The following is a 22038-nucleotide window of genomic DNA, read 5'->3' as shown; positions in this document are numbered from 1 at the left end:
ATACTACATGAACATCCATTAATAACGCATATCTAGAAGTAGTATCACATAAAGAAAATAAAGTTTCATTTGTAGCATTTTACAGACAACAAATACGTCGTAAACACAGTACCATAAGAGAGTTCCTCACTACTGGTGTAGTTAGAGTAGATCATATACGAACTGATAAAAACTTGGAAGATTCTTTGACGAGAGGACTGACTAGAGAGAAGGTTTTCAAAATCTCGGAAAGGATGAGACTCATGCTTATAAAGAGATGAATCACTGTGAGGAAAACCTAACATGTAGACTGAAGATCCCAAGAAATAAGTTCAACGGGTAATAACTGATCACTAGTGATAAAGTGAATCGTGCTAAAATGAATATAGAGTTCCCTTCTTGTGACCTAGAGTCTAAGCATGATATCCTGAAGCATAAGAAAGATTGAACTTAGTTCTTAGTGAGATCCATACTTGATGTCAAGTGGGGTACCTAGCTACATGAGTACTCTTGATAGACTCACCTATATGAATGTGGAAATGAAGGTCACTTCCTATGGAGTTCTTGGCATACTCTTTAGAGCGTTCATTAAACTGGGATACACATGCTAGGCCTTAAAGCACGGGCTTTTGAACTACACCCTAATGATACTGTGTGTAAGATGTTATTAGAGATAGAGTTCGAAACCAATAGTTACTCTAGTATATTCTGAATCATCTACACTACGTAAAGGTTCAAGTTGTAAGGCACTTTTGCTTATGCACAATGTTGTATAGACTGATATTACTCGATGAAAAATGCTTTTTTTATGTTTTTAAATTTTCAAGTGGAGGATTGTTGGTGAAAATTCAAACTTTTTTAAGAAAAAAAAAACTCTTTGGTTGAGAATCCCACATTGCTTATTTTTTAAAGATAAGTCTCCTTCTTATACTCCCAACTCGGGCTATGGGTTTGGACCCCAAGGGGTAACTATATTTTAGAGGGAGTGAGGAGTTAGACACAGACGGGCGTGGCAAGACGCGTGTGTGTGATTATTTTCTTATTAAAAATTATTATTATATTATTTATTTAATATTTTTCTTTTATTATTTTTAAACAAATAAAAAAGGTCTCAGTCTTTCACTCGCATCGATAATCCAGTCTTCCATTCGCGTCTTACCCACACGTGCTATGGCTCTACGCACCTCTCTCTCTATCAGTTTTGCTTAGCAGTTGGCCTTCGAGGATTATAAAAGGTGCGAACTATTTCATCAGTCTTCACTTTCATTTTCATTTTTCACAACTTTTCTCTCTCGACCTCTTCTTCCTTTCCATTTTCCATTCCCGTTTTTTTAGCATCTCAATCCTGAAGGGTGTCGTTTTTCGATTGGATCCAATGCAGTCCGATCGAGACAGTTTTGTAAATTCGAGGTTGTTTTATACTGGGGAAGATGTCGCACTTATGTAAAATTACTTGTATACTTGGGCAGAGCTGCGAAACGTCTTAAAGAGAGTGAGATCCACGACTCATCTGGTAACAAGTTCCTATTTTGCAGGTTTCGTTTTTTTCCTGATGACTACCGTTCGTGACTGTTCACTGCTCACAAATCTTGACCGACGGAGGGTAGCTGGTTCCAACAAGTTCTATTTTATTTTAATTTTTATATTTTCATTTATGTATTTTTAATATATCTTAAGTTTAGTAATGTAGTTTCTTTTTTTACGTGGTAAAAATAATGATTATATTAGTTTTCATGCAAGAAAAAAAATACTATTTAAATATATTTTCAAGTTTGTTAATAGAGATTTTTTTTTAAAAAAAAAAAAAAAAAGCTAAAATATCATTTTTATACCATATTTTTTAGACACACTCACTTTTAAGTGTCTACTTCCAGTAAGTTTTAAATTTTTAGTCTCTACTACTAGTTTATTGTTTTGTTTCCATATTTTTTTAAAAAAACTTATTAGCATTTTCACGATAAAATATGCACACATATGCATGTATTATATTTCCTCGATTATTATTATTAATTGACTTCGAATGACTAGATTTAATGAAAGCATGGAAAATTAAATTTAACATTTTAAAAATGCATAGACTAATATTGAACAAACTCCAAAGTACATGAATCAAAGTAGTATTTTAACAAAAAACGAGCAAGAAGACGGATAGGAGCAACTACTTTTTAAAATTATCAAAGCATGCAAATTAAAATAAAATAAAACTAAAAATATAGGGACTAAAATGATATTTTAAACCATATTACGTATAGATATTTTTTTAATTGAATATTTATTGTTATTTTTGGGTTAACACGAGCCACGTGGAAGTCGTGTGGAATCAAATGAGTTGAAGCAAATGGAAACAGAGGCAAATAAGGGAGGGGTATATCGGACATTTTACAAGTCAAAGTTTACCAAAGTTTTAGATATAACTGATTATCATCATCCAATTGACAACTACCAATGTAATTAATTGATTAATATACATTTTCTATTTTTATTATCGATCATTAGTTAGTTAATTTGTTAGAGAAGCTAAATAGCTTCAAATGTTCCATGAATGCTGACGTTTGTATTTGTCAAAATATATATATAGTCGGTATTTTAATTTTTATTGTGATATTAAATTTTATTGATTCGTCGTTAAAAGACGTTATATGGTACAATGGTTGTTGAAGGAAATTACTTCATTGTACCATCAATCTCTACTCAACATTGTATAATATCAAATATGAATTATGTTGGCTGGCAAACACGTGTATGGTTTGATTTAGTCAGACATTAAGTCATTATATTGAGTCGAATACGAGATATCGACTCCTTTTTATTACCTCATCTCAACCCTATTTTGGATTGTTTCAAAATATGTGAAATGATGAAAGGGATATACGTGAGATGTATTTTATTAATTAATTCATTAACAAATGTTTATTATGATCTCAATTTAAATGGTTAAACTAGATGGGTTTAGTAATGTATTCATAAAGATAAAAACAACAACTTTTACCACAATTTTTTTTTGAAATTCAATTATCAACTTTTTTCCCCCTTTCCATCTTAGCATGTTGAAATGGTTAAAATTGGTTTTCGGTAGCTTTTATACTAGTTTTGTAAATCTCTCTTATTCATTATTTGAAGAAGTTGGCAGAGATTCTTTTTGGTTGCCTATATGATTATCCTCTGCTATTGGTGAAGAGTTTTCGAATTTGTGATTTTAAGTAGTTCGAGAAGAAGAAAAATATGTTTAACTAAAAAATTATTTAATTAATTATTATTTGAGAGCGGTACATAAAACTAATAAAACTAGTCGTACACTTTGTACTTTATATCTTATGATACTATTAACTAATAAGAAAACAATCACTATTTTAATTTACTCATGTATTTAGTTTAGTATGTCAAAATATAATTTATCAAAGTCAACCATGAATTTGAAGGGAAAAACGAGTCATATTATAGTTCACATAAGTTCAAGTCTTTTTGAAATTTTGTTTTCTAAAAAAATGTATTTTTAAATGTTTGGTTAAATATAATTTTTAAAATGGCCGTGAATTACTATTTTTGTGGGTATTATTTATTTTGGCGACATTAAGATTTTAAATTAGAAATTGATATGGTTGATTTCAAATGTTTTTTTTTTGCTTTCGTGATTTTGTTCAACCGTTTTTTAGTTTAACAATACATAGGTAGAGGATACAAACTTTTAGCCTTTTAGTCAAGAATGGAGGTTTTCTTCAACTAATCTTTTTTTTTCTTAATAAACAAACCAACAAAAATTAGAGTGTACCATGACTAAGAAGAAAAGAAAAATCTCTTGAATACATTGAAACAATCCCAGAGGGAAACAATCATGCCACAATGCACTTGACCCCAAGCATCCTATCTGAGCTAGTTCATGAGTCGTTGTATTGTAAGAATGGGGCACGTATTGGAACGGAAAGAAGCTGTAATCTTCTTAATATCTGGCACATATTTAGTCAAGTCCACCTGGACTTTCATAATGTCTCTAAGCACCTGAATAACCACTAAGGAGTCATACAACACTAACATTTGAGATAACTCCATTCTGACAACCAATCGAAGACCCTCATAAATAGCCAAAGTTTCAGCACCTATCGAGCTCAATGATAGATTCCAAAATCCATGCGTAGATACCAATATAGACCCTGAGGAAGACTCAATTATCCCTAAAAAACCCACCACATAGGATTCCAACCTGCATGCTGCATCATGAAATATATTCAATCTAAATAACCACCATTTGAAGGGATGAATTCATGTTAATAGCTCGATTTTGTGCATTCTCATCAAATTTTACTTAATCTATTGTAAATTGAAGTTTTTGTTTTTAAATAAATTCATCGCACCATTCATCCATTACTCATTTAAGTTTGTGATTCAATTTTAGGAAATTAAAATTTACAGCTAAATAATCTCTATTGGACCAACCCATGACATTGGGCAATGCAAACAAAAAAGAGATTAAGAAACTCTCGAGAACCAAAAACTTGTACGTAAAATATACGTGCAATGTATTTTAATACAATGTTCTAAAGTTTTAGAATATGTTCTCAAATTTTAGAAGTACTAGAAGTACTTCCATCGGTAATGATTTTACCTTTTCCGTTAGAAGTTTTTCTTACAAATTAATTAACATGAGCACATTTATAATTGACACGTGTATTTTTGGTCAAAAGTTTAAATCTGTATTTTTTTTTTAGTTAAATTGTTGTTGTTTTTTTTTACCAGTTTTAAAATAAACTCATAACATATTATAAACTATTTGTTTTCACTTTTCAGTTTAAAAAAAATTGATTTGGATTTCGATAACATATTTACTTGATATAGTTTTAAATTTATAACATTATTCTTTTTATTATAACAATATTTTATTTAAAACATTTATGAAATGAATCAGGTATAAAATCCTTGTATTATGCGAGAGTTTATAATTCTGAAATTATGTAAACGACAAATATGTTTCCTAATAATGTTTTTAAAAAATGTTTATAATAACTTTTACTACCCCACATTCTAATGTAGTAAAAAGAAACTACATAATTAACTAATTAATAAAGGTAAGTTAGAAAAATATTATCCCAATATTGATATAGTAATTAAAATTGATTTTTAAAATATTTAGACTCTGACAATCGACAGTAAAAATTCAATTTAAAATTGATAATTAAACTAATAGAAGTATATAAAAATATATATTTCTCCAAGAAAAAAAAGTCTCAAAATACTTTTAATAAACTTTTTTTTTTTTTTTGGGAAGAAAACCATTAAAAAAATGAAAAAAAAATTACAAAGTTAACCAAGCCAAATCAGTCTCAACCAAACAACAAAGCCAGTTAGAAAAATCATCCCACCAATGATGAGAAGCATCCTCCTTTATAGCCCATGAGCTATACTATCAGTCGTCAAGTTTTAAGTACGTCTAATATGATGAAATGAATTAGTCGCTGCTCTTTCAAGGATAAAATATCTCCCGCCATAGATTTCACCATGGATAACACCTCTTCCTCGCATATCAACAATCTTGCTGCCATCATGTTATATGATTCCACCACCAAAGGCAGTTGCACTGTCGAGCTCATTGCTCACAAACCAACAACAATCGCCCTAACATTAGTAATACATAAAATGATCCTTGTATAGGTTTCCCTCTTGCACCAAAAAAAAAAAAAAAAAACAACAACAACAAAACAACAACAACAACATCAATTGGTAAAAAATAAGTCCATACAACCTTCACCACACGACACTTCCAAAATAGGTGTATTGTTGTATCAAGTTCACCATGACACAAAGGATACCCGCGATCAAGTTTGATACCCTTGGCACTTAAATCCATCATTGTGGGTATAATGTCATTTGGAAATTTTCAACAACAAATCTTCACTCTGAGAGGCAATTAACATTGTAATAAACTTTCCATAGAGCCACTGTCGACTCTATACTAAAGGACGATCCCAAATCCGCTGAGTTGAATGTGAGCCACAACTTATATACACTTTTAACCGTGAAAATTCTCTTATGCTCATAAGCCTAATGCACCCCATCATCCCTTCGCAAAAGAATTAAGAGGGATACCTAAAATTAACTCAGCATCAACAGTTAAAAAAACCACCCCTAACTTGATCCTCCATCCACCTTTGCCCTCCATAGACAACAAAGAGGCTACAGATTCATCCCTCATAGATTCGTGCACCCATAAAGGCTTACTTCTTACCCACACCTTGAACCCAAGGATCGTTCTAAATGTAATAGATTGGTCACTACCCACCTGCCAGCTAAAACCCTGCTTGAAAAGCTCCCACCCCACAAAAATACTCCACCGTGCACAAAAAGGATTTGAGACTAGAAAAGCTCCCCAAAAAGATCCAGTCTGAAAGTATCACCCCCTCAACACCCGCCTAAGAAGACTCCTAGGGTTCCTCATAAGCCTCCAACATTGCTTAGCTAACAAAGCCTTATTAAAAACTTCAAGATCTTTAAAACTCATCCCACCGCACTCCTTATCCACACACATCTTTTTCCAACTCCGCACCCCGTATATCCTTTTCCTATACCCGACCGGCCTCCACCAAAATTTGGCACACATACCGTTAAGATTCTGACACATGGCTAAGAGAATACGGAAATAGCTCATAGTTAATTAGTTAATTTAGGCATTTCATCCCATAAGATTTAAGTTGAATCAACCTAAAAAGATAAAAATAGAGATCTGGATAATTTGATTTAGCCCTTGTACTTTGAAATTTGTAACAATATAGTCCCTATTTTAAAAATTAGTGTTAAGATTTAATGAAATTTCTTGCACAAATAAACCAATAAATTAACTAAATACTCAATATTTTAACAAAATATAAAGTCTACATCATAAAATAATAAAAATTGACATCTAATTTTGATAATTTTGTTTACATTGAAGATCAAATTGTTACAAAATTAAAAGTATAAAGACTAAATTGTTACAAAATAAAAAATATAAGGACTAAATTGTTACAAACCAAAATTCATGGATTAAATTGTTACTTTCAGGTAGTCTAGCTTCAAAGACAGATGAGCAGGGTCAAGACGTCTGAAAAATTTCAATAATTTCAATTTAGTTGAATGAGGAAAAGGAGAGGTAATATCCATCCTTAAGATATTAATCGATATTGTCCATTAATCTCAATGACCAAGAATTGAAAATTGAATTGAGAAGGTAAAGGACTCTACAATAAATAAAATATATGAAATACCACCAAAATGTTTCTTTTCTAGAATTGTGCATTCAATTAATTTTAATCAAACAAGTCTATCTTGTTCAGACCAATAAATAGAATTGAAATTATAGTTAAAATTGCATAAGTTTAGGGATGTAAAGTGATTTGTAACTAATTTTTAACCATTACAGATAAAGAAAAAAACAAATGAAAATAAAAATTAAAAAGAAAAAGAAATATAAGGAGAAGAAGAGGAAGAATACACGTGTAGATCAAAGGTTGTTCATGATATGAATCTTATTAAGCTCGTGATGTAACATTTTAATTCAAAATAAATTCAGATGTTCATTTTTTATTTGTCTTGCAAGACAATGGAATCTAAATCGATAATTCACAGACCCAAATTTACAAAAGAAAGAAAGAGAAAAAAAAAAAAACCAAAAGAAAAATCCAATAAAAATGGTTGCTTTCTTTCTCTGTCCTCTGGTATACGAGTTGAGCTAAGATAAAAACTTACAATTTTTTTGACAGAGCGAGAGAAAGAAGAAGAGAGAGAATGAGAAATTAAAATAAAAAAAAAGAAAGAAATTATACAAAAACGCGGCTGCTGTTCACACCAAAAAAACCGGGGGAGAGAGAGGGTGGGTTTTTTTTTTTTTTTTTTTTTTTTTTTTTTTGCTTGGCAATTCCAGCTAAAGAATCGAAATCTGCAATTAATGAATTTTGAGTTAACTCAACAGAGATCGAACCTTGCTTCTGCTGGAGATCGGTGATTTTGATTTGTTTCTAAGAAGAGCAATTTGTTCTTGTTTGTTTTTCCTTCTGTCTCCCCAGAATTTCAACTGGGTTTCTTTGAAACTTCCGATTTCGGCGTTGTTTCGATTCTAATTCCGTGATCGGGTAGGATTGCAAGTGTTTTTGGAGGAAATCGTTATTGGGTTTTTGTGGGTTTTTGGTTCTGTGAGATGGGTTGGGTGAAGATTTGGGTTTGGATGTTGGTGAGGACAACGAAGGTTTGGTTTTAAGGTAGCTGCAAAAGGTTGGGCTTGTTCTCTGTTCTTGCTGTTGTTGTTCTTCCCTTGTTTTTTGAATGGGTTTTCAATGATTTCTGTGGGGGGTAGGGATGCGAGGAAGGAAGTAGGGCTAAACGGTGCCAGGAGAGAGATGGAAGATACTGAGCTTGAAGAGGGAGAAGCTTGGTCCTACCAGAACAATGAAGATTTTGATTCAAATATCGACCCTGATATTGCTCTCTCCTACATCGTAAGCCTTTTGTGCATCTTGTTTTATATTGCAACTTCTAGATTCTCGATTTGACCTTGTTTGCTGAATTAGATCCAGACTATGGTGTTTTAGAATTTTGGGTTTTATTCTGTCTTTCGTAGCAGCTCAAACTCTAATAAATGTTCTCCCCCCGCTTTTTCTTTTCCCTTTTTGAATGCTTCTGTAGTCAATGTGTTTCAGCTCATAGTCATAGCCATATTTAGACCATAGTGAATGTGAATAAGAGGAAATGTGAGGAAGAATGAGTGTCTGTAGGTGAAGAAACTTAAGAATTGTTTTGCTGCCCTGCTGAAAAAAGGGTCTGTTTATCATTGGTGGCAAATGATTCATGAAACCGTTCCCCACACCCTCCATTCAGGGAAGAGGAAGAATATTGACTGTTATTTCTTCTTGAATAGTTAAATTCTTTGTGCTATGGATCTCTTACTTGTATTGGAAGTTAAGTGTTATGGAGGAATCAAACTCTACCTCATGAATTGTGGTTGGTTATATCTTGCTGAAAAATTCAGCGGACATTCTGTAATCTGTATGTACGATATTCATCAGAAATGTAATCATTGAACTTCAGAGTCTTCAGTTGTTAATGCATTTATTTGCTGTGGGTGTCAGAGTGATTTCAGTACAATCATTCATCGCCAGACAATGATATTAGTTATGTTTAACTCATCTCCCAGATAGAGAATCTGTCTTCGACTGTGCTGATTTGACTGAGGTCTTATCATGTCTTCTAAGGTCTTATTATATGTGTTTGAGGGGTGTTTAACTTGTTGATCAGGATGTGAAACTTCAACATGTTCTGGGACACTTCCAGAAAGATTTTGAAGGTGGAGTCTCTGCAGAAAATTTGGGTAAGTTGTAACACAGTAGAATCATGGCTCTTTTTGGTTCCTGTGGCACAACTTTAGATGTCTTCTATGAAGTAAAAATTGGATGCTAATATGCTTACTATAGGGGCAAAATTTGGTGGATATGGTTCGTTTTTACCTTCCTATCAACGGTCTCCGGTTTGGTCCCATTCAAGGACTCCACCAAAAGGCCACAATGGCAGTACATCCAGATCTCCCAATAATTTTCACCAGGAGGTAAGCTTATTTTCTTTCTTCCTTTTGATAATTGCCCATTTTTATTTTTGTCGTTGATGATGGCCTTACCGAGCATCAAACGTATGTTTCTGTTTAGGTTGGGCATAATAACTCTGTAGTTTCTTCAACTACGCCTCAGTCAATAAGGCCTGGGCCCCCTTCGACTAGTTCTACATCACTGCCCATAATCAAAGGTCCGAATCTGAATGAATCATCCAAACAAGAAGTATGCACTTCTTTCCAGCATGTTGATGAACTTGCTTCTGGATATGGATGTGTGAACAACAAATCCACTACTTCTTCAGACCAAATATCACTGAAAGTGCGAATTAAAATGGGTTCTGATAACCTTTCAACGAGAAAAAATGATGACATCTATTGTGGTCTTGGCCTAGATGTTTCACAATCTTCATCATTAGATGACAGCCCCTCAGAAAGTGAAGGGATCTCTCGTGAGCTTCAGGATGGCCCATTTGAATCTCCAACTAGTATTCTTCAGGTATATCTGTCTAAACGATGCTCATAGTTTCTCCTCCTTTTCCCCTTTTTCTTTTCTTTACTGCTTTAATGTGCCTCGTTGATCAAAATGCAATTAATTCGTGGAGCAGATGATGACATCATTTCCAGTTCACGGAGGTTTCTTGCTATCCCCTCTTCCTGATGATCTTATTCACCTGACTCAGACGGGGAAGCCTGGAAGAGAGAAAAAATCTACTCGTGTCCAACATTACAATCAGGATCGCCCATTAGCAGGGGGGTCTTCTTTGAAAGGTGGTCAAATGTTAGTTGAGAAGATGTCAAAAGATATAAATGACTTCTTGTTCGAATCAAAGAACACAAATAAGAAGGATTTTTTGAATGGCTCAATCACATCAAAGAAGACTTCAGAAATTGATACAGTAGCTTGTGAGGAGATTGTTTCCAATGCACTAAAGCTTCCACTTTTAGGAAATTCGTATGCCATTGCAGGTGGGCCAACAAAGAGTGTTAATGGGGCATCTGAAATATTAATGGAGGCAGATAAAGTTGTGGCTAGGGACAGACATTTTTTTGATCAATTGGAAGAGGGTCCAGCAGTAGAGCCTCCACTTGTTATAGAGAATGAGAAGCAAAATAATGGCTCATCTGGAAAGGTTAAGGAGCCAAAAAAAGCCAGTAAGTTTGATGATAGTTCAGTTCCTGCAAAAAAATCTGGAGAAAGCAAGAGGGAGAAAAATATTGACTTGATTGAGTCTGCCTCAAAGGGGAAAAATGCTTCAAATAGTGATCAAATTGATCCTCTCAAGTTGAATACTAATCATAAAATCGCACTACATACACATAACAACATGAAATCAGGGAAGGATCATTTATTACCCGAGGGAAAAAAGAAGTCAAAGTTTAGTCAAACTGAGTGCATCCCCAATGGAGAAGTATCAAAACGTAATATGAAGTCTGGCTCTTCAGGTTCCAAAACAAAGAGTATTAGTAAAGCCGACAACATTTCAGCTAGAACCGAAATTGAAGATCACAAGCCACAGGACTTCAGAAAAACTAAAGACAGATACCGAGATTTCTTTGGGGAATTGGAAGAAGATGATAATCTATTAGATTCATCAGAGACGCCTCTTGAGGATCAACTACATCATTCCGATGTATTTGGAAAATCAACACCTGTTATTCCTGTGTCAAAGGAGAGATTATCTGTTGAGAAAATTGGCAAGTCATTGGCTTCAAAAGCATTTCCAGAAGCAGTTATGTATCCTGCCAGTGGGACAGTATCTGATGCGGCTCCTGCTGCAGTGGATAATGTAAATGGACAAGACAACTGGGTTTGTTGCGATAGGTGTCAACAATGGCGGCTTCTTCCATTGGGCACAAATCCGGCCAGCCTACCCGAGAAGTGGATTTGTAGCATGCTCGATTGGCTGTAAGTTTGCTTCTAGCTGCAATTCCTGTCTATCATGTAGAAAGAACTACTATCATTTAGATCTTTATGACCTTTAACCTATTATTATTAGTGTTTAAATGCCAGAAAGATAATTGATAATCTTCTCCCTCTCGCTGAAATTTTTTTCTTTATGAATCTATAGGCCTGGAATGAACCAATGTATGTTTAGTGAGGAGGAAACAACAAAAGCTCTAATAACAAGGTTCCAAGCACCTGCTGCTCCTGAGGGTAATATTTACAGTAATCTGAGTGGAGTTGTGCCAGGAGTGGCTAATGCTCTGCAGTCTGAGCAGAATCACCGTCATTATGATTTTAATGTTCGGCCTGGTGGTGGAAAGAAGAAGCATGGAGCAAATGAAAGACCAAGTGCAACACTTAAAGGGGATGCCCCTCAGCTATCAAACTCAAAGAAGCATGAAGGAGCAATGAAAAGCAGGAGTTTAGACGATGTGAACCAGTTGCCTATCGGAGATGAAGCTAATTTTCATCAGTTAAACAAATATGGCGATGTCCCTGTTGATAAGCACAAGCATAAGTATAAAGAGAAGCAGGAATCTGTCGACATCCTATCTGATGAAGGCACGACCTTTTTTTTTGTAGTGCCGACTTCTTTTACTTGCTCTATTTACTTGACATTGGAAATCTCACTTTTGGATAAATCATTTGCACAGGTGCTACCAAGATTTTAAAGACTAAAAACAGAAAAGAGAAAGAACAAGATTACTCTAGACCTTTAAAGAAAGTCAGAACTGATGGTCTGGATTTGATTGATGAAGACCAGATATCAGGGCACAGTGGACCTGTTGTGAAAGTTGACCCGACCTCGAGCATTGGCTTTCCTTCTGCATCAGGTGGAACTAATAAGTCTAAAAGTATGGACCATTCTTCTAAGGACTCAAAATATAACATGAATGTCATCCCCCGTGTACCCAATGATAAAAGAGAGAATAAACAGCTGGGCGTTGTGGATGATGATTCCCTGGGAGGAGGAAGTGGTAGTACCAAAAGCAATTCAAAGAAGAGAAAAGTGAAAGCATCCCCGGATGTTCAAATTAATCCTGGGTCCTTCAATGGTTCTGACCATCTCCCACAAAAGAGAGGTCGTGTTATGAGTGACGATGACCATAGGAAGGAGAAAAAACCAAAGCTATCTAAGCCTCTGGGTAAAGAATCCAGTGGTAGAAAAGAGAAAAAAGGTTCCCATTCTAAGAATTTGCCACTTGGACAAGATGTAGGGAGCACTCTTTCTCATCGGAGTTTGGATGGCGTTGATTCTTTGAAAAGGGATCTAGGAGCGCTACAATCTTCTCTTGTAGCCACTTCAAGTTCTTCTAAGATATCTGGTTCACATAAAACCAAATCTAGTTTCCAGGAGATGAAAGGGTCGCCTGTAGAATCTGTTTCTTCATCACCTATGAGAATACCTAACCGAGATAAGATTTTACGATCATCTAGGGAAGGCAAGGATTTTCTGGATGCTGGTCGTACAAGATACTCAGATGGGGAGGAAGATGATGGTGGTAGCGATCGCTCTGGGACTGGTAGCAAAAAGAAGTCTGTTATGGCTCATCGTAGGCCTTCAAAGTCCCCCATGATTGATATTTTGAACAAAGATGCTAGTAATTTGTCAGGAAAAAGAACTAAAACAAAGGAGAAGTCTTCTTCTAATGTTCGAAATTGCGACTTTCCAAATGGTAGTCTTGGCAATTCAGGACTTGATCATCAGCATCCTTGTAAACCATGGGCTGAACAAGTTCAGAATGAAGACAGACCAAATGAAATGCGATATAGGTGCAATGAGACATATCCGGTCAAAAGCGGAAAGGATTTATCTTCACAGTTGAAGGACAGGAATGGGAGCCATTGTTCAGATGTTAGCATGGATAAGGACAAGGTTCCTTATTCCCATGATGATTTGCAAGGAAGGTCTCCTCCACACTCTGATTTGAAGGTTAAGAATGGTAAACACAGGTTGCAGGACAACTCTAGGATCAAATCTGGGGATGCAAGGAAGGAAAGTTCAGGGAAACTGTCCATGGAGCGGGGTAAAAGAGAAAGTGAATTAAATTTTGTCAAGCATGAAGGTCCAGATTCTACAGTAGACAGCACTTCCAAAGAAAATGTGATTTTGTCTGCAAGGAAGAATCAGCAACTCGATTGCAATGGTACTACATCAAAGAGGTCCCTTTTTCAGAAAAATGATCAACTTGAAAAGGTATCGGGAAAAAGTACACCGGTACAATTACCAACCTCGGGAGAATTGCAAAATCAAATGGTGCATTGCCCCCCTTCAGCAGGAGGTAAAAAAGGAAATGCAACTGGTATTTTGCAAGTAGATGCTTCAGAAAGCAACGATGTATCTAAGGGGAAAAAGCATGCTAAGAATCGTCAAAAGGAAGCTCAGACCAATGGCTCAAGACATTCTACCCCCAATGCGAGGATGCCCATTGATGCGCCAAGTCCAGCTAGAAGGGATTCCTCCAACCAGGCTGCTACCAAAGCTATGAAAGAAGCTAAAGATTTAAAACATCTTGCCGATCGTTTTAAGGTTTTTAAATGCATACATTCCCTATTTGGCCTTCTATTTGGCCTTTCTGATCTTCATATTCTAATTCTTTCTATATTATCCACAGAATTCCGGGTCCAATCACGAATCCATTGGGCTTTATTTCCAAGCGGCCCTGAAGTTTCTTTATGGAGCTTCGTTGCTCGAGTCGTCCAACAATGAGACTGCCAAACAGTCTATGCAAATATACAGTAGCACTGCGAAACTATGCGAGTAAGTCAAAATAATATCTTCTGTGCGTGCACCAAGTTTCTTGAGAATCAGAATTTTCTCATTTTTATGTTTCATCTTTTGAATTTATAGTTTATGTTTTCCTGCAGACTTTTGAAATTATAACTAGATATTTTCTTTTGAAACTATGCTGAGTCAGTCAAAATAAGCATGCTTGTGTTTTTTCTCCTGCGTGGTATTTGTTATTCAAACAATATCTTTGAATCTTGAGGTTGAGGGTTGATGAATAAGGAATGCTTATTCGTTTTCATGTTCCTGATAAAGTGCTTTATTTTGTTTGCCTGTGGCATTGGGGTCATGCTAATCTTCTCTGTGTCGTTCCAATTTTATTGGATGTCCCAAAGGGACTTTCGTTGGTGGCATTAGGGATATCAATTTAAGTGAGTATTAGGTCTTCTTTTGCTTGATTGGAGGGCTACTCCCTTTTGTAGGCTAAACAACACCAACCCCCCCTCCTCCTCCTCCTCTCAATTAAAGGTTGTTTTTTTTATTTAAAAAAAGAAGGAAAAAGAATATTCAAGCAGGAAGAATGGCTCAGTACGGTCTTGTATGATGATCCCATGAAAGATTTGCTTGGCAAAATAATTCACTCTTCCTAAGAATTTGACTTCAGAGGAGTTCTTTCTTTACAATCTATGTCATGTGGCTTCATGCAAGAATTTCTTTTATAACTAGTTTTAGAGAGGTGCCTCTCTCTACCTTATCCTCTAACCCATTCTCTTTTTTTATGTGATTATTTTACGTACATCAGTCTCTTTTCATCATTTCAATGAAATTTCTGTTTCTTGTTCAATGTATATATGTATATTGTTGTTGTTTCCTATAAAATTGCAAATACATAAAAAGTTGGACGCCACGGTATAGTTTATTTGTATGGGACTGTCATCCAACATTTTCTTGTGATTTCTCCTCTTCCTCTTATTAGGGGAAAAAAGTGGTAATGATATGTTCTTTCACTACTTGGGGGTTGAGCTTTTCTATATCTTCTTCCTTTTGGGAGTTTATTATTTTACCTGACTTTTGTTTCAAGTTTCATTCTTTTGTGGAGTTTGTATCTTTTGAGTATTAGTCTCTTTCATTTTTCCAATGAAAAATTCAAAGTTTTCTTAGTCTCTTTCATTTTTCCAATGAAAAATTCAAAATTCTCTTAAAAGAAAACGCTGCATTGACATTCAATGGCTAAGCTTTTCAATGTTTGTAGGTTTTGTGCTCATGAGTATGAGAAAATCAAAGACATGGCTGCTGCTGCTTTGGCATACAAATGCATGGAAGTAGCTTTCATGAGGGTGATTTATTCTTCACATAACAGTGCAATCAGAGACCGGAATGAGTTGCAGAAAGCCCTGAAAATGCTTCCTTCTGGTAATAAGGATGAATAAATAATGTAAAAGTCTGGTGTCTGAGGAAAGATCTGTTTGAAAGAAAGAGTTCTCCCTCATTTCTTTATATAATCTTATTTATGGATACTCAGAAATATAACCTTTGGAGGTTAAAATATGCTCAAGCTATTCGTCAATTTCTCTATAGTTCCATTCTTTCCATGGTCGGGTTCTCATATTTTTCACTTTAGTTTTACAAATAACCATTAATTAATACTAAATGAGAAGTGTGGAGTCACTGAATTAGATTCTTGTCATTAAGTGGATCGGAAGTTCACCTTTTTTTAGGTGGCCTGCTACTCACTAAAAACGTGCGAAGGAAATTAAATCTTTTTGCTATTTTCTTTCCTGCTCATGATTTGATGTTTTTTGATGGTTTGGATAAGAAAATGTACTCTAGAAGATCGTTGAGAGTGTTGCACTGTGTTTCAGATTTCATGCTAATTAATGCTTCAGTATAATAATGGGCTAGGTTTCATTATTTATCCCGAGTTCTTCCTCTTGTTTTAAAAGGTGTAGAAGACTCTAATAACATTCTTCATATTGCTTTCGGATACATCTTTATCAGGAGAATCTCCATCATCTGCATCTGATGTTGATAACTTAAACCACCCTGGTACAGCAGAAAAAGTTGCTCTTTCTAAGGGTGTCAGTTCGAGCCAAGCTAATGGATCTCATGTCATCGCTGCTAACAACCGTCCAAATTTTTTGAGGTTGCTTAATTATGTATGTATACTTCAAACTCTATACTCGTTATTTAAATTATATCAGAAATTAGAGAATAATATCTTATCCAATGGGATGCAAGGAGGATTGGTATTTATAATTAGGTTAAAATATCATTTTGGTCCCTAAACTTTGAGATTAAAATTTATAGTGAAAATGTTAATAGTAGATAATATATTTATATATTTTGAAGAATCAACAATAAATTAGCAGGAGGGACTTAATTTAAAATTTGTTGGAAGTACGAGGACTGAAATTAGATGTTCGAAAGTACAAAAACTGAAAATGATATTTTAACCTTAAAATTACCACATGTAGTCGCTGAAGAGGATTTTTTTCCTTCTTCAATTCTCTACATTGTTGATCATGGATATTTGGGAAGCTCCATTCCATTGCTAAAAATAGCCAATTCATTTCCTGAGTGACGAAGTATACTTATTCTGTGCATTCAAGTATGAACTTTAAGGTTTCAACATGTACCTGGATATTACAGGCGCAAGATGTAAATTTTGCCATGGAAGCATCAAGAAAATCACGGATTGCTTTTGCAGCTGCAAATGCGAGCTCGGGAGGGACAACTAATAAGGAGGGTATCTCTTGCATCAAAACGGCTCTTGATTTTAACTTTCAAGATGTAGAAGGTCTGCTGGCTCTAGTACGAATTGCAATGGAGGCAATTAACCGTTGAAGAAAACCGAGTGATTATAGAACTGAATTTGGACTTGGAATTCGTCTGGTTGGTATGTTGCTTTGAGAAGCATTGATGAGAAAAGCAGAAGAGACCGGCTTCATTGCATGAAAATCCTGTTGATAGCATGGTTACTGCCTATTAGTGGATCTCTCTATACATTGTCCTGGTGCTAGGTGAATATAACATTGTTGGCAGGCTAAGGCTGCTTTGCCATTTATTTTAGACTTAGGACTCTAACTGAGGAAAGCACGATCCGCTACAAGGCTTCTGTATATGGATGTTCTGAGACATGTACCTGGAATATTTGCGATCCAAGGTCGTGATCCTTTCAATGTATAAAAAAAGCTGAAAATCATTGTTGGAAATTTGGAGTTACAATCCTGGAGCTTGTAGGGACTTCAATATCCACAAAGGAGTTCTGTTTGTCTGTCCTATTGATTCGGTGACACCACGATGTCCGTTTCTTGATTTGCGTGTCATTCTTGAAGTCGAGTCATGGTAATCTAAAGGATAAGACATGCAAATATCCAGTGATCTTTGTAATCCTTCTGCAATAAGTGTTTGTATTAGAATGCTGTTGAAGGAGGTGAAGAAAGGTGATGATCTCTGTGATTTAGTAATCAACTAAACTAATCTTAGTTAAGTTTTGCTTTATATTCAGATGCTGATTCTACTTTTCTGCCTAACTGCAGGTTTTGTTTTGTATTTTTTTCCTGTTATATTATGGGATGGAATAAATAATAATATGACAAAATGTAACAATAAGTCAAGTACATGCACGGTAGCTCCCAGCACCAATGTCATTCGAGTTAATTTACTCCAGGTGTGTAGTGCTGTAACCATTTTGAAATTTTCTTTCCCTTTTATGACTGCATGAGCGTATATCTTTCCGTTCAACTCTTTTTTTTTCATTATTGTTATTCTTTATATATATATATATATATCTTTCTCTTCCTTCTTTTGGCGGTTTCTGTCATGCACAAGTTATTGAACTCAGTTTATATCAGTTGGGTACACAGTTCTTTTCTAGAGAAGATTGAAGATGGGGAAGAGGGGAGCTTATCATCCAACAGTCAACACAATCAGCTGGAACATGCAATAATCATGGTAACTTTATTCTTTCTTACTAATTGTATTTGTGGCTAGTGTTGGAACTCCTTTTTTTTTTTTTTTTTTTTTTTTTTTTTTTTTTTTTTTGTATGTCCTTGTACATTCTTCTACTTTTCTCACCGAAAGATTGATTGGTATCTTAAAAAGAAAAAAAGAGAGAAGATATCAGGTGGATTGACTCTTACAGTTGGAGAAAACCCAAAATAAGATAGAAAGGGTTGAAGGGGTGGAAAGGCTCCGGAACTTGGTTATTTTTTTTGTCAACTTTCTTAGAGCTTTTGTGCAGATTAGATAAGAAACAAAAGACAATGGTTGTATATGCGACATGATATTGTAAGCCACTTACAAAATAAGATAGAAAGGGTTGAAGGGGTGGAAAGGCTCCCTGAACTTGGTTATTATTTGTCAACTTTCTTAGAGCTTTTGTGTAGGTTAGATAAGAAATAAAGACAAAGGTGTATACATGACATGGTATTGTAAGTGGCAGAGTGATCTTTCTACTACGATCCACTAAGATTCAGCCTTTCATCAGTCTGATTTGTATAAAAAAAAAAAAAAGAAAAAAAAAATCTAACATAGACATAGGTTGCAGAAATGCAAGAGGAAGGGAAAATTTTAAGTTTTATCGGCCTTCACACTTCTTAGGGAGAAGTAACCTTATGGTTTTGTCTATATTTATGGCTGTTGAAGCTGGAGCTTAAAATATTGAAAAGTTGCACAGATTGCTTTGAACAGCTTTTAATCTTGCCCCCTTGGAACGACTTGGGGAGCATTCTCTCTTCTTTAGAGATGCTGGAAAATGATGGAGGAAGTTTTTTCGTGTGGAGTTTGTGTGGCAGTTCGATTTCTTTCACTCGAAAGGGTTATTTGGTTGGAGCGGAAGGTGTGTGCTTTCTAGTGTAGAGTATTCTTGGGATGAAATGTGAAACGTGACTGCATATCACACTGTCTCTTTGATCCAATTATACCAATCTTCTTGGGATTTCTTTTTCCTTTTTGCCTCTTCAGTTGTAAATAATTCGAACATTAGTCTCTTTTCATTATATCAATTAAAAGTTTTGTTTCCGTTTCAAAAAAAAAAAAAATTCCTTGTGTAAACATGTCAATTCTGGGTAATATCCTTCATTTGGTTTAGTTACTCTTGTTTCTCTTCCATTTTCAATCAAAAGTCACTGTCTCCATCAAACAAACCAGGTAAAATTATAAGTTCAGTCGGATGACATCTATATAGTCTTCATGCTTTTAGAAGTTAATAATAGATTCTTTGACTTTCTGAATTACATCTGTATGATCCCTATACGTTGAAAGAACTTTTGATAGGCTCTTGAACTATCAATCCACGATGTAGCGAAATTTTCTATGCACTTTGGCTGTTTGGCAATGCTGATTGATACCTCTCATTGCAGGATGCAGGTTCTTGATGTTGGAGGAGATGGCTGTTCAAAGCAGCAAGCTTTCACTGCCCTTTCTTTCTGTTTATATAGTTAGTTAATCTAACGTAACCAAATAAGCACGAGACATTGAGAGTTAAATGTAACTCTCAAACCCTCCAAAGAAAAGGAAAAAAAAAACAATTTTGTTTATAGGTATTTGATTCATTGTTGTGTCTAACAATTATTGTGATCATGGTCAATAAAATTTTAATGTTTATCAATTGTTTTCCTCCAAGTGAGCAGGGTTCATTATGCTTGTCAAGAACAAAGTGAGAAAGATTATGTTATGCCAACTTATACCTTTTCTCCTCTCTTTTGGGTTTTTCATGTAATTTTTTCAAAAGAACATCTGTGTTTTTTTGTTTTGTTTTGTTTAATTCTTCCTTTTTTTCATTAAGAAATTTGTGAGATGTGCAATTCCAGATAACAATACTTGGCTAAGTATATTGGGTAGCTAATTTTTCAAATTTATCTCAGTATGGTCCAGAGTTTTCTCAAATTTAGTCTTTTATGTATTTGAAATGTTTAAGGGATTATTATAAATTTAATCCATTTTCGAAATTTATTTTCATAAATATCTATTTTTTAAAAATATTTTTTTATATAAGATTTAATGAATTTATTGGACTAAAATATCCTTGAGTGTGGTGGGCGATTGGAGAGAGAATATGGTATTGGAAATTTTTTTGTTCATATTTTCGAAACACTCTTAATGTTGGAGAGAGAAAATGTATTTATTTGTTGAGATTTTATTTCTTTTGTTTAATTGAAGAGAAAATACATTTATTTATTGAGATTTTATTCATTTGATTAATTGGAGAGAGAAAAAATACATTTAATGAAATTTTATTTTCTATTTAGGTTGGTCTCACATATAAACTTATTGGTTTTTCTGATGGATTCATTAAAATATTTTGTTAGGTGTTTGAAAATATTTTGACCAATATATGAAATATATTACAGTTTATAAATTAATGAATTAGGTCGGGGTGGCTGGTGGTTCTGGGATCTCGTAGAAAATGCTTCTAGAGATTGACTCAATGTTTGTCATAAATCATAGTACAAAATCAATATATGAAATATTCCACGGTATATAAATCTCATATTGGTTTATTGTTTGACATAAATCATAATATACATCATAAATTTTATTTTCATCATAGTATATATATATCATATATACCATTTAAGTAGTCAGAAATCCCAATAATCAAAATTTGTATATATCATAACACATGAAGTTTAAATAAAAAAAATTCTCATTTAAATCAAATAAACGAATGCATATATCATAGTATATATTAAGCTTTCTACAAAAAAACTACAAAAGAGAGAAAGAGAGAGAACAAAAAGTACATATATCGCAGGATAAATAAAAAAGGAAAAAAACTCATAGGTTTGCATGCACAAGACCCCATCTTCATCTCTTTTTCTTCTATGTGAAATCCTACCACCGTCACCATCACAATCACAAATGAAACCACGAAGAGAAGGAACTCGATTGCGAAAAAAGAACAATCCAAAAAATGAGTCTACTTAGAAGCAACCCGATTCAACCATTTGTTGACTGTCGTGAGTTGGCAACTGTTCGTCGTCTGTTCCGAGTCCGCCATTGCCGCTTGTTTGCTCTGAGTCCGCCGTCCAGTGTGGTCGTTGGTAGTTTGTTGTGATGGTGGAAAGAACAAGAGATAGCGAGAAGAAGGATAGAGAGAGAATGAGTGAGGGTTTTGAAAAAAAATGGTTAAAATAAATCTATACGTGAACAAGGGAACTTATCCGTTTTCAATTTTAAAATGTGTAATTTTTTATTATAGGCTGAGCATTTAAAGGTAATTGGATCTTAATTTTTGTGTAATTAAAAAGCCATTTGGATTTTTTTTATAAAAATAATAGGAAAGTTGAACAAAAATAAAATATAGGGTCTTTATTAAGGTCTTGTGTATTGGTGTCCCAATGTTTAATTAAGCCATTCAAAGTTTGTCAAATTTGTCTACAAAAAGTTTCTCCTTAAATTATTATTTGGTTAAAATAGTCTCTAACACTTTTTTTTTTTTTCAATTTTGATCCATATACTTTTAATTGTCTAATTCAAATCTTGATATTTTAAGTGAATTTTAAATCTAGTCTATGTACTAACAATAGATGTAAATATGTTTTTACAATTTATAAATGAGATGCTCATAGTGATTAATTTTATTTGTTGAGACAAATTAAGAAGAAACTAACTTCATGGACTAACTTTAAATTTCATTGAAAGTAATTGAAGGGTTAAAAAATTATTGGAACCAACGTGGGACAAAACTCGAAATACATGGACCAAAATATTTGGCTACTTAAACATGTTACTTTTAGAGAAATTGGATTTTGTTGATGGTTTTCTTAATATTGATTGTGTTATTGAATGCATGTTCTTTTCTTCTTCTTCTTCTAA

The 22038-nt window shown here is 34.3% G+C and overlaps 1 protein-coding gene and 1 pseudogene across 5 annotated transcripts; one reads left to right on the top strand and one right to left on the bottom strand.

The window, feature by feature from the left end:
* Positions 1-7709: 7709 nt before the first annotated feature.
* LOC120069111 (CW-type Zinc Finger) lies at positions 7710-19828 on the top strand. Of its 5 annotated transcripts, none has more exons than XM_039020796.2 (15): positions 7822-8201; positions 8297-8438; positions 9235-9307; positions 9411-9541; positions 9639-10040; positions 10150-11450; positions 11614-12050; positions 12143-14019; positions 14105-14250; positions 15470-15630; positions 16216-16373; positions 16867-17660; positions 17757-17887; positions 18072-18171; positions 19581-19828. In XM_039020796.2, exons 2-12 carry the CDS (start codon positions 8340-8342, stop codon positions 17059-17061), a joined length of 4980 nt encoding a protein of 1659 aa, XP_038876724.1. In that variant the 5' UTR covers positions 7822-8201; positions 8297-8339; the 3' UTR covers positions 17062-17660; positions 17757-17887; positions 18072-18171; positions 19581-19828. The 5 variants fall into 5 exon arrangements, with proteins under 5 accessions (XP_038876722.1, XP_038876721.1, XP_038876724.1 ...); XM_090317935.1 differs by having other exon boundaries at positions 7822-8214; positions 18084-18171; XM_039020795.2 differs by having other exon boundaries at positions 7822-8214.
* LOC120069148 (U6 spliceosomal RNA) lies at positions 14526-14616 on the bottom strand (annotated as a pseudogene).
* Positions 19829-22038: the final 2210 nt, after the last annotated feature.

This window comes from Benincasa hispida, chromosome 9 (genome assembly GCF_027475165.1).
Source record: "Benincasa hispida cultivar pf3 chromosome 9, pf3_genome.v1.1, whole genome shotgun sequence".
In the NCBI taxonomy this organism is placed as follows: Eukaryota; Viridiplantae; Streptophyta; class Magnoliopsida; order Cucurbitales; family Cucurbitaceae; genus Benincasa; species Benincasa hispida.
The sequence above is the reverse complement of the archived record's forward strand: the minus strand, read 5'-3'. Positions and strand labels throughout refer to the sequence as shown.

What these genes read in the sequence shown, in the direction of transcription:
- LOC120069111 (XM_039020794.2), top strand. Translation starts at nt 8,277, where the DNA reads ATGATTTCTGTGGGGGGTAGGGATGCGAGGAAGGAAGTAGGGCTAAAC. An exon ending in CCAATAATTTTCACCAGGAG is followed by an intron (nt 9,542 to 9,638) that starts GTAAGCTTATTT and finishes GTTTCTGTTTAG; the next exon opens with GTTGGGCATAATAACTCTGT. An exon ending in ATCTTGCCGATCGTTTTAAG is followed by an intron (nt 14,020 to 14,104) that starts GTTTTTAAATGC and finishes TATTATCCACAG; the next exon opens with AATTCCGGGTCCAATCACGA.